The sequence below is a fragment of the Zootoca vivipara genome, chromosome Z (assembly GCF_963506605.1).
Source record: "Zootoca vivipara chromosome Z, rZooViv1.1, whole genome shotgun sequence".
Taxonomy (NCBI): domain Eukaryota; kingdom Metazoa; phylum Chordata; class Lepidosauria; order Squamata; family Lacertidae; genus Zootoca; species Zootoca vivipara.
The window spans coordinates 13,732,225-13,745,277 of record NC_083294.1 but is presented as its reverse complement, the minus strand read 5'-3'; the positions used below and the strand labels follow the sequence as shown (position 1 = coordinate 13,745,277).

The 13,053-nt window shown below is 45.9% G+C and overlaps 1 protein-coding gene across 1 annotated transcript in view; it reads right to left on the bottom strand.

Annotated features, from left to right (window-relative positions):
• The window catches only part of DDX31 (DEAD-box helicase 31), a 75,911-nt gene extending 63,116 nt beyond the window's left edge, over positions 1–12,795 (bottom strand). Inside the window, exons 1-9 of the mRNA XM_035102204.2 lie at positions 12,539–12,795; positions 8,277–8,524; positions 7,254–7,329; positions 5,673–5,716; positions 4,254–4,324; positions 2,912–2,976; positions 2,415–2,459; positions 865–906; positions 103–167 (exon numbers count right to left, since the gene is read on the bottom strand). Of these exons, the coding sequence (XP_034958095.1) occupies positions 103–167; positions 865–906; positions 2,415–2,459; positions 2,912–2,976; positions 4,254–4,324; positions 5,673–5,716; positions 7,254–7,329; positions 8,277–8,524; positions 12,539–12,649 (767 nt within the window). The 5' untranslated portion in view covers positions 12,650–12,795. The remainder of the gene's footprint in view (positions 1–102; positions 168–864; positions 907–2,414; positions 2,460–2,911; positions 2,977–4,253; positions 4,325–5,672; positions 5,717–7,253; positions 7,330–8,276; positions 8,525–12,538) is intronic.
• Between the last annotated feature and the right edge of the window lie 258 nt (positions 12,796–13,053).

Below are 13,053 nucleotides of genomic sequence, written 5' to 3'. Positions count from 1 at the left end.
CACCCTGGGAGAGAGAGAGTGACAGATGAAAGGGACTGGAGGAGAAAGAGTGAACTAAAAAAAAAAACAACCCCTACAGGTTTTATGAAAGTGATGTCCTACCTGGCTTTCTCAGACTTTTTCTTCTCTCCTCCCATCAACACGCCAGGAACAATCCAGGTAAAGGGCTAAATGGAGGAGGGGGAAGAAAGGAAGAGTGGTGGATAACTGAAAAAGTGGGGCACTCACATTTCAAACCAAGTTGCAAAGGCAGGGAGTTCGACAATGAGCGAAAGGAAGCAGACAGGCTTTCCTTCGAAAACAAAAACAGTCCAGCAACACCCCAGGGGTCCTCTCGCACTGATTCCTGCATTGGCCAGGAGGGGTGGGCCACATGATCACTGAAGTTCCTTTTGACTCTATTATCAGGTGTGGGGAACCTTTGGCCCTCCTCCTGCTGCTGAACTACAACTCCCATCAGCCCCAGCAAGCATGGCCAAAGATAATGGGGGCTGAAGTACAGGAACATCTGGAGGGTCAAATATCCCCCACCCCACTTGCTCTATATATATGATCCACATGCCATCTGCAAAGCTCAGGGGGAGAGTTGGATATGTTCTAGCAAGCCCCCTCATTTCACACAGCTTAAGATAGAAGGGGCACAGGACAGGACGTGATGTGAATCAAGTGGGTGCCCTAGAAAGTGCTCCAGAATCATCAGGGGTTTTTCCAAAGCAGTGGAGACTGGTCCATTAGGATAAATGGGGACTGCTCCCAGACAGTCCACCCCTGCTTGCCTTCTCCCTTACAACATGTCCAGGGGTGGTGGCCCTGGCTGTCAGTTTCTGCCTCTAGTGTTGCCCCTTGAAGAATAATTATCTTTACCTTTAACAGTTTCTGGACAGTTTCAAAGCTCTGCAGGGCTAGCTGGAGAAAAGAAGGGATTGAACCAGATTAATACAAATTCACACACAATTTGCATTAAAACATCATTCTCCTTTGGCATAAACCAGTGGTGCCTTGATTGATGGCCAGGGATGTTGCAGGCAACACTGGCCTCTGCCCCTCTTTCTTTCCCTCCTTCCCTCCCTTGATGCCCTCTCATCTCTGCCTTGCACGGCTGTTTGTTGCAGCAGCCCTGGCTACAAGCTCCCCAGGCAAATGCATAGCTGCCAAGTTATCCCTTTTTAAAAGGGATTTTCCCTTATGCTGAATAGGCTTCCTCGCGAGAAAAGGGAAAACTTGGCAGCTATGCAAATGGTGGCTCTGGGCTGATCAAGGGGTGCTGGTTGCAAGGAGCTGAGGAGGCTTCAGAGTAAGCAACCAGATGAGGGAACCCAGCCAGCCACCAACCTTGCTGTTGGGAATGGACGGACAAGTGGGAGCAGACAGGCAGGTGCTGTGCTGGCCTTTCGTGTGCTTGCTGTGTGCAAGGGCCTGCCTGGGAGCTGAGTGCTTGGTGCTGAAGGGGAGCTTTTCCGCCATGCAGGCCCAGCAGCACCCACTGCTGACACCCAAGGTAAGTTGCTGGCCCCATGTTAACCTTTGGGCAATCTCTGATGAGCCACTAAGGCTGTGAGCATCCGCTTCGCAGACCCTTGTGTGATGAAGCACCTCTCCTTGGGGGGGGGCAGCTCAGAGATCAAGGGCAGTAACAGTAGCTGCCCGGAGGACTCCCGAGAAGATGAGAAAGGAAAAAAAGGCTGAGGGAACACTCCACAAAGGAGGGTGTTCGAAAAAGGGTGGGAGGCTGACAGCTCTGCACACAAGGGGTGACATAACTGGGCTCCTAACCCACACTAGGGGTACCACTGAAGAAATGGAGTTGGTCAAGGTAACCATGGACTCAAAAAGGTTGAAAGCCATTGGTTCTCTTCGTATTGTTGTTGTTTGTACCCCCATGTGCCATGTGCCAAGTCAAACCACTGGAGAGTTACGGCGCCTGCTATGGCTGTAGAGGCCAATATGAGAGAGACATGTTTTATTGCAGGTGGGGCTGCTGAAGGCGTCCGGTTTCACTAGTGCAAATGCACCATGGCATTTCTTCTTTCTGCACTCCTTCCAGTGGTATACCCAGTCAGGCCAGTGGGTCCAGCCAGCTCAACACTGCCTACACTGATTGGCACCTCCTCAGGGTTTCAGGCAGGGAATCCTTCCCAGTCCGACCAGGACCTGTTGGGTATGGAGCCTGAGATCTTCTGCATGCAGAGCAAGCACTCTCTACCACCCCTTCTTTCTCTCCCTTCCCCTTCTCCCCACCACCCCTTCTCTCTCCCCTCCTTTCCCCCTTTCAACCACCCCTTCCCTCTCTCTGTGCCACTCTCCTTGTTACCCACATGCAATTAGGTTGAAGGCTGCCTGCTGCCCCCCTAGCAACATTACTAACCATGAAACCGGTGTGGTTAGGAGTTAACCAAAAATGCCCGGCAACTTACCTCCCTGGTTGGGACCAGTACGAGAGCATACGGACCATCACTACGCTATGGAAACAAGAGGTGTAGGATAAGTGGCAGAATTGCACACAGAGGAACACAAGAGAGAAGGGAAAGAGCCCTTGTCATCTTCAACCAACCCAGTATGCCGCAATTCCCCGCAGTACCAGAGTCCGCTCGGATCTCTCTCTTTTCTCCCATGGTGCTTCCAGAAGAGCTTTTTAGGGACTATCAGAAAATCTCTGAGGGAGCCACAAGTCATGCCAATGAACTCAGCCTTCATAGTATTTTTTAAAACAGCGAGCATCTTCCCATAAGTGAAAGGAGCAATAAAGGCAGTCTTTGGTCCAGGTGGGGGGGGGGAGGAATGCTCTCTGCCTTAAAGACATCATCCAAGGTTGTTGTGGGAATTACTGATAAATATGAAGTGGTTGGGAAAACCTGCTATTCTTTTTTACAAGGTGGAGAGAGAGAGAGAAAGCCCATTTCAACAAACCCACCTGTATTTTCGGCTCTGCTCTTTGCAAGGCCTGTACTAGAGGGATTCCGTAGGCCAGAGTTTTACCTTCGAGAGAAAAGATATTAGATTTTAACAGCCATAAGCAAAAGTGTGTGGAGTAAGGCACAGTTGCCTTCTACACCCAGAGCACATAAAAGACCAATTTCACATATCTCCTCATTCTTCAGATCAGGAGTGGGGAACGCTCTGGATGTTGCCAGACTACAGTTCCCATCATCCTCAGCCTGTTGCCCATCCTGGCTGAGGCTGATGGGAGTTGGGAATCCAACAATGCATAGAGAGAAACAGGTTCCACAGCCTCCCCCCTGTTTCTCTCTGTATCTCTTGGGAATGTCTCTTCTAAATAAGAGGCATTCTTCCATCTTTTGCATCCATCTATCTCTCAAGAGGTGCCACCACACAACAAGATTGATTCCTTACAAGTGCAGAACAAGTGTTTTGTGGCACCTGTAACATTGCCAGTTCCAGTGATTGAAGTGGTTGAGTGGGAACATATGGGGTTGACTCAACAGAACTACAGATGCTGTTGGACTCTAGCTTCCATCTTCCCTGACTACTGGCCATGCTGGCTAGAGCTGACAGGAACAGCGAGTTCCCTGTCCCTGCACCAGACATTTAGCCATTGACACGCCATGTCAAAGGTGGCTTCCCAAATCTAGCATAGAGCTTGCTCTCTTTCTAATGACATCACCACTGTTCTTTCCCCATGGTGGGCCAGAATCAATCAACTGCCCTACTTCTGTCAGATCCCTGAGACAACATAGTGCCCACCACAACTGACCATCACGCAATGCAGTACAACCAAAGGGTCACTTTACACCAGGTGAATCTTTGACCCCCTCCACGTGTTGCTGAACGACAACTCTAATAGTCGCTGCCTAGTATCTGGAGGTCCAAAGCTCACCTACTACTCCTTTATATAGTGGTACCTCGACTTACGACTCGACAACCCAATTTTTCGACTTACGAATGGGGCAAATGGCCGCACGCTTACGAATTTCTCGACATCTGAATGGAAACTGCGGCTGTTTTAGATAGGTTTTTTTGACTTACGAATTTTTAGATGGGGTTGCTTCGACTTACGAATTTTTCCGTTTCCAATGCATTCCTATGGGAAATCGTGTTTCCAATGGCGCTTTTCGCCTTACAAATTTTTCGACCTACGAAGGTGCCTTCAGAACGGATTAAATCCGTAAGTCGAGGCACCACTGTACTATATTTAAAATTATTTGTAGGCCCCCTTTTAAAGCAAAGACCAAACAAGCAGCCTACATACATACATACATACACACACACACACACAACCCCTCCCCCACACTTACCAGAACCTGTCTGCGATCTCACCAGCGCATCTTTTCCTTGCAATAGTATGGGAATAGTTTGCTTCTGAACACTTTTGCAACAACAGGAGAAGTTAAGAAAAAACAAGACGTTGTTGATTTTAAGTCAAAGTATTAAGAATGTAGCAGTTGCTAGTTCACCTAATAGTGCTGGCTGGTCATTAGTGTAAGCTAGAGAGATGCTAGTTCAGTCTGTTAGATGATAGCTAATTAATAGTTAGATAATAGACAATGAGATAATAGTCAGTCTGTTAAGTAACTGTCAGTTAATAGTTAAATAATAAAATCCTAGGGTTGTAGAGCTGTAAGGGACCACAAAATTCATCTAGTCCAGGCATAGGCAAACTCAGCCCTCCATATGTTTTGAGACTACAGTGGTGCCTCGCTAGATGAATTTAATTCGTTCCACGGGTCTTTTCTTATAACGAAAAATTCGTCTAGCGAATCCCATAGGAATGCATTGAATTTTTTTGAAATTTTTTTTTTGCCCATAGGAACGCATTAATTGAATTTCAATGCATTCCTATGGGAAACTGCGATTCGCTAGACGAATTTTTCATAAAACGAATTCGTCTAGCGAGGCAACCTCCGCTCGAAAAATCCTTTCGTTAAGCGGAAATTTCGTTAAGCAGGGCATTCGTTAAGCGAGGTACCACTGTACAATTCCCATCATCCCTGACCAATGGGCCTGTTAGCTAGGGATGATGGGAGTTGTAGTCCCAAAACATCTGAGTTTGCCTATGCCTGATCTAATTAATCCCCCACAATACATAATAGTTGGTTAAGTAACTAATATCTGCTAAGATAATAATATGTTAACTAAATGCTGTGGTGCAGCAGTGGGAACCTCCAGTCTGGAAAACATAAAGGGTCCCAATTGCTGTGGCTAAGCTGTTGATGGGTAGCATGCAACTCCCTTATGGAAACAGCTAAACTGGTTTCCTGTTTGCTTCCTAGACCAACCCAAAGTGCTGGTGATGACTTCTAAAGGACTTTATTGTTTGTAACTGGGATGTCCAAAGGACAATGCGCCTGCCTATTGAGACCGTTCTCCAAGCTCCTCCTGTGTGTTCCAACATCCCCAGGAATACACCCTGTTGGGACCTGGGACAAGACCTTCTCAGTGCTGCACCTAGGCTTTGGGATTAAATCTTAAGAAGAGTTTGCCAGCCATCCAAAATTCACATTCACTGGATATCCCCGACTTCTAGTATCACAAGATTCACTTTCTCCACACCATGTAGAATTACATATTTATCATGTCTCTTCCAATTTGCCTTTCCTCCAAACAAAATTTAATTTGATTAATTGATTTGTTAAGTCATCAAACCCAGGGCATTCTCTAGGCAACTTACAATAAAAACTTCTATTCATGCAATAATTACACACCCACACACTTACCTGGTCATGCTAGATATTTTTAAGACAGAGATTAGGGTTGAAACCTGATGGGGAGGCAGAGACAAAAAATAAAACATTTAGGACATAACATGTTTGATCCTAGAATAGGACAGAAATAGCCAAACCAATATTATGTCAAAAATGTTAAAACAGAGAGGAGAATGAAGAAAAAGCAACAAGTATTTTAATGGGAACAGTCAACATTAGGGAAAAACTTCTAAAGCATGGGTAGGCAAACTAAGGCCCAGGGGCCAGATCCGGCCCAATCACCTTCTAAATCCAGCCCATGGACCGTCTGGGAATCAGTGTGTTTTTACAGGAGGAGAATGTGCCCTTTTGCATCTCTGGGTTATTTGTGGGGCATAGGAATTCGTTCATCCCCCCCCCCCAAAATAGTCCGGCCCCCCACAAGGTCTGAGGGACAGTGGACCCGCCCCTTGCTGAAAAAGTTTGCTGACCCCTGAGTGTAATAGCTGTTTATTAGTGGAACAGACTGCCTCAGGAGGTAGTGGGCTCTCATTTCCTGGATATATATAATCAGAGGTTGGGTGGCCATCTCTCCAGGGAGAGGGAAACTTTTAGGCCTACAGGACCAGATATTTTGTCTGCCTCCATATCTGTGGGCCAACTATGGCAGGTTAGTGGGACCCTAAAAAATGCTTCTTTGCCCGATCGACACCAATGTGCTGCCCCACAGCCTCTGACACAAAGCTATGTGCTGCTTGCAGCTTGAAGCCTCCAACACAGCTGCCAGCACGCTACAAAGGTGGCAGAACTCAGTTCAAGTTCCAGCCCCCCCCCCAATCCCTGGTAACCTCAGATGATCGACGGGGGGCATGGGAGGGGGGAATCCCGTCTACCTGCCAAAGTTTTCATAGAATGAGCTTAGTACCCCTTTCTGTTTTAGCTGCAGTTTCAATGCAAGCCACTTTGTACTAAAGGAGTAACATATGATCTGAGGTTTGGAGTGTAGCCTTGCAGGGAAAATTTGGCCCATGGGACAAAGGCTCCCCACTTCTGCTGTAGATGCTACATCCTGCAATTCCGATCCTGCATTAAGCAAAGGGTTAGAGTAGATGATCTCCAAAGTCCCTTTTAACTCAATGATGAGAATGCTCTAATTCTGGGGAACAGAGGAAAGGAAAGGTCCAGCTAACCCACCCCACAAGGTGAAGTGTGATACAGCTGGGGAACCTGTGGCTCCTCATATATTTGGTGGATTCCAACTCTCTTCAGCCATAGTCAGCAGAGCCAATGGTCAGAGATTGTGGTAGTGCAGCAACCTCTGGAGGACTGAAGATTCCCCATTCCTGGACTAGATAAAACATAGTATCTACCCTGTGATCTTCAGACACAGGGTGGTATAAAAATTTAATTTAACACAACAATTCCAAATGAGGCAGCTGGCTCCTCTGCACACCAAAATAGTATTGCGGACATTATAAATAATGCTTTAGTGCTGTATGCTGGGAACTGAACAGGAAATTTTGTAAAGTTGCATTGGATCTTTGAGGAAATGCATTTAATAAATTTCATTAACTACTCCTACTGAGACACAGCACAAAGAAATGAAGTACCCACCAAATGGGGATGGAGGCCCAGCTGATCAAAGGAGTCTGAAGTGAAAACTTTCTCTTGCACTTGCTTCACTGATGTTCTGTAAAAGGGATTAATTTATTAAGTCGCAACCTTGAAAGGGAGAGCGCTTCCAGTGTGCTAGAGGTACACCAAACCTGGGACAAACATATGCATTTGTGGCAAGGACCCCAGGCACTTTGGGAGGGCAGGGTCAGAGGCAAAAGTAGGCAGAGCAATTCATGTATTATTGTTGTTGTTGTTATTTTGATAACCTTTGGAACAGGCTACTTCCAAACACACTCACACATCCCTCTCTATCCAGACAAGCAAGAGTCGTTATTACAATCCAGCCTGGCAGGGGTATACCCAGGATCAAAACTGGGGGGGGGGGAGAGGGGGGAAGAGAGAGGGAAGGAAGGAGAGAGGGAGGGAGGGAAGAGAGAGAAGGAAGGAAGGAAGGAAGGAAGGAAGGAAGGAAGGAAGGAAGGAAGGGGTGTGTGTGTGTGTGTGTGAGAGAGAGAGAGAGAGAGAGAGAGAGGGGGGGGGAGAAGGGAGGGAGGGAGGGAGGGAGAGAGAGAAAGGAAGGAAGAAAGAAAGAGGGGGGAAGGAAGGATGGAAGGAAGGATGCAGATCCCGTCCGTCCGCCCCCCCGTTCAGGCTGCTCCTCCCCCCTTCCACGGTCTGTCACTGGCTGCAGCCGCGGAGGGGGCGAAAACAACTTTTCCCCTTCAGTTTTTGGAGGGGAAAAGTGCGGCTTATGGTCCGTAATTTTTTATTTATTTTTTGCTTCTGGGAGGCAGCTGCCCCCCTGCCCCTCTCTGGGTACGCCCATGCAGTCTGGCAAAAGCAGCAAAGGGGGCTGTGAAGAAAGACTAGTTAAGGGTGTGGCTGGGGAGGGTGGTCTACATGAAACTTCTAGGGCTAGACAGACAGGCCTGGAGGGCCACATTTTGCACCTAGGCATGAAGTTTTCCCTCCCTGTGGTTACCCACATTTTACCAGAAAAGCGGGATTAAAAATAAGTACCTCTGAATGTCTGGAATTTCAGGGTTGTTTTTGAAGAGGCAGGAAGTCTTAACAAAAGGTCTGTTGCTGCTGGCGTCACTGTCCTTTGCATCAGTTAAAGGCTTCTCTGAACGAGACTTTGGCAACCCTGCTTCTTTGATGCCACTTTTAGCTTTCTTCTGTGGTCTCCTGGTTTGGGGTGAAGGTGGAGCTGCCTTCCGCTTTAGTGGAGTCCCTTCCTGGGGGCATTCAAATTTTATTTGCCCAGACTTAAGGAAGAAAAACAAATGAAACAAGGGGACAGATTCAGCAACAAATTTCGGAATGAGCCTAGGCTTGTGTGGTTCCCACCTCCCATGTGGCTGGGACTTGGCATTCATCATCAGCATCCTTTTATTCGACCGTCAGTCAGAAAAAGATACATTTATCCATACTAAGTTAAAACATCTGAAAGGGTTTTTAAACAGCCAACACTAAAAAGGGGCTACGGTAAACAGATAGCCCCAAATCAATACAGTCAATTTTAGTCTTACAACGCTTGAAAGCTAAAAGAAGAAATTTGGCCATCAAGGAGGCTGTATTTCTAGTAGCATTATTTAGCAAGTATAAAACCTGATTTTCTCTGGGTAGAAAGATAAATTGGAGTAGAAGTGGAGCTATAAGATTTTGCCTAAGCTCTGTGTAAGAAGGGCAAGTTAGGAGAATATGTTTGGTGGACTCAAGGACGCCCATGGCACAATGACAAGTTCTCTGGGCGTATGGTACGCCCCCATACCTACTCCACAGTACCGCAGAATCAAGGGCATTTAATCTAGCCGCTGTGAGAAGTCTATGGTATTCCACATAGTGGATTTCCGCAAGGTAAGGGGCTGGTATGATCTGGTAGATCTGGTCCCCTAGAAACATCCCTGGTTTTAGCTGGGCTATATCTTCTTGCCTAGCAATATCATATCACTCAGTCTCCAGGAGATCACAGCTCTGGCTTGAATGTACATCATAGACTCGAAGTAAAGGTGTGACAATCCGCAGGAGTGAACCTCATTAGTGACTTCCCTTTCCCACAATGATTGAAAATCATCCCTCAAAATCAAGGGGGTGATACCCACTGGTTTAAAGGAAAGCTTGAGCCATAGCCAAAGCTTTGTCTTCAGGGCCACATACCGTAGGGCTTGCCAACTGACCTCCAGTCTCATAGCTGTGTCCGCTACGGAAGGAGGAATCCTAAGAATGGCTCTAAGAAATCTCGTTTGGATAGAATCCAGTTTCAGAAATTCCCTACGGGAGCCCAAAGAGATACCCACCAAAAGAAGGGGGAGGGCTTTCATTTGAAAGTCTCAAAGCTACCTTCACTGATTGCGCCTGGTTCTTAGCATATAGAGATCTAATCTGCGTGGCTGCTTTAGATGCATTGGTAGTTATATAGTCTCTATGGGCCAGAAAAGACCTATTTGATCATATTACTTGCCCCAGATATTTAAAGCAGTTAACCTGCTCGGGGGATCCCATTCATCGACCATCGATGGGGTCTCAGACGAGCGGAGAAGACCATAATCTTAGTCTTGGCATAGTTAGGTTGGAGCTGCATACAGGAGAACATTCAGAGAACGGCCTGCTAATTTGGGAGGATGGAAAGCTCATTGGCCATATGAGTCACCAGTGAGTTAATGTAAAAGTTAAACAATGCTGGAGCCAATAGACAGCCCTGTCTTAACCCCCCCCCCCCCCAGAGGTGGTAATAGGGTTGGAGATAGCCTAATTCTCAGAAAGGTGTTGGTGTGCAGGTTGATAATCAGGTGTAGGAGGCTGTGATTGATTGGTGTAGCAGCCCATTTTGTCCATAGCTGCTTTCTGGAGATTCCATCAAAAGCCTGCTTAAGGTCAATAAAGGCCACATGAAGAACTTTTGGGGCTTTGTCGGCATACTTTTCTGCCAGATGGTGCAGGGTTAATATTTGGTCCATTGTAGATCTTCCAGGGCGAAAACCCGCCTGCTCATCGCCAATGATATTGTCATCCTCCATCCATTTTGATAGTTTGTTTAGCAAGTACCCAGAATAAATCTTCCCAATGTCATTTAGCAAGTTGATCGGCCTAAAGCTGTTCGGCTCTGTACGTGACTTGGCATTCAGAAGATTTTGCCTAACCATATTTGTCATGGCATTTGGACTGACAAACCATGGTTCATACGCAGTAAGTATGGTTAGTTTCAAACCAACAACTTCAAACCATTGTCTGAGACAGGATACTTCTAAATACCAGTTGCAGGGAATCACAAGTAGGGAGTGTTACTCATGGGTAGACAAACTAAGGCCCAGGGGCTGGATCCGGCCCAATTGCCTTCTAAATCCGGCACACGGATAGTCTGGGAATCAGCGTGTTTTTACATGAGTAGAATGCGTGCTTTTATTTAAAATGCATCTTTGGGTTATTTGTGGGGCATAGGAATTCTTTTTTTTCCAAAATATAGTCTGGCACCACACAAGGTCTGAGGGACAGTGGACCAGCCCCCTGCTGAAAAAGTTTGCTGACTCCTGGAGGGCTTTTTTTTTTTTTTTACACAAACCCTGAAACTCGCCAACCAAAGCCTGATACAAAAGGCATAAAATTAATGTTGTGCTCAGGAATTTGTCTTAGTACCAGAACTTAAACTAACTTCACAATCCTGCCACATAAAAATCCATGCCCCTGCTCCCTAGAAATCGTAATTATATTTCAGCAGTATAATGGGGAGGGAAAATTTATTAATTATGTTATTAATAAAAAAAACTAGCTCTCCTAGTTTTGGGGCATTGCCAGGACCTATCAGAGGCCAGTAAAGCCCCACATTACTTCTAGCTTTTCAGGCACCACATTATAATAAACATGGCCACAAAAGGATTATGACATATGCAAACAAAATATGTTTAATTTAGCAGATACTTTTCTAGTCTTTTCTGTGATATGACATCATTTTTGAAGGAAACAAACCTTAGTTTCATGCAACATCACTGTTGATCTTATGTACAGAACAAAATCTTGCACTGCAGGATGTTGGACCAGATGACCCTTTAACTCCCAACTATGATTCTATGACCCTATGATCTATATCAGTTTAAAAAACTTATACGTATTTTACAAAATCACGTCTCTTATTTGCTTAGATGAGTGTCACCATTTACCGTATTTGCTGCATTTATATCCCATCTTTTTTTCTCCAAGGTGGTATACATGATTCTCTCCCTCCTTGTTTAATCTCCACAACAATGCTGTGAGGTAGGTTAGTTAAGCCAAGAGGCAGTGACTGGCTCCCAAGTCATAGCATAGGAGAGATTTGAACCTGGACTTCCAACACCTCTAAGCACACCACCACACTGGCTCTCCAATATGATCTAGGTCAGGCATCCCCAAACTTCGCCCCTCCAGATGTTTTGGACTACAATTCCCATCTTCCCCAACCACTGATCCTGTTAGCTAGGGATCATGGGAGTTGTAGGCCAAAACATCTGGAGGGCCGCAGTTTGGGGATTCCTGATCTAATTCATATTGAGGAACTTTTCAAATTCCCAAAAAAACCAAGTGTCATAATGTGAGCCCCCCCCCCCAATTGAGATTGGGGCCCTAGGGCCAGATCACTCCCCTAACCACCACCACTGTACAACTTGTGGGAGCAAATCCCATAGTTTAATTGTGCCCTATGTGACCAACTTAGTTGGTCTCTAAGGTGCTGTTGGAAGGAATTTTTTTATTTTGTTTCGACTGTGTGAAAAAGTCCTTCTTTCAGTCTGCCCTGAATCTCCCACCTTTCTGCTACTTTGGATGATTCCAGGTTCTAGTATTATAAGAAAGGGAGATAAACCCATTCTCCACATTATGAATAATTGTATACACCTCTACCATGTCTTCCCCCTTACTCTGCCTTTTCCCTTAAACAAATTAGCCTCAAATGTTGCAGCCTTTCAACTCTATGAACTTAAAGACGCTGTATGTATTTTTGTAACACAATAAAATCTTAATAAAACCATTAAAACATGTTGCAGCCTTTCCCAATACTAGGGGAGTTCCTCCAGCTCCTTGATCATATATATATATATATATATATATATATATATATATATATATATATATATATATATATATATATATATACATCTCACTCACCCACCCACATCCTTACTCAACTCCCACCCTAAACTAAAACGCCCCAACTGAGGTAGGTACAGAAGCTGCTCCAACTCCGTTCACTCTGGCGGCCCCCTTTCCCCCAAAACGCTTTTTCCCTCACCAACAACCTCAAACAAGCATACCTTTTTTGCCTTGCCATGCTGTGGCTTTGAAGCTGTCCTCTGCTGAGTGCGGGGCCGCAAACTTGAAGGAGGCTGGCAGACGTTGATGAACAGCCCCTCATCGCATTCCATGGCTGGTTGAAACGAAGCACTTCTGACAGGGAGTTAGGGGACCCAGAAATCGATTTAATACCAGGCTTTTAGGGGAACAGCAGTAGAAACTTCCAATACACACTCCCAGAGTTTTGCACACTTGAGTCGTTACCCCACCGGCACCCACGTGCGTATGTTGGAAGGAGAAGGACCCCAAACATAGGTGTCTAATAAGATGCCTTGCAGAAAAGCAGAGGTGTAGTGGATACTGTTAGGAAAAGTTATACATCGAATCATGTTACTTAGGTTGCGGACACACACAAACATGATAATGGGAGCTGTGGTCTTTATTCCCCCCCCCCCGCGCGCTTTCGACAATTGAAAGGTATGTTTCTAGGTCCCATCTTATGTGATTCCAAGTCGTTTTTACCATAGCGTTTTGT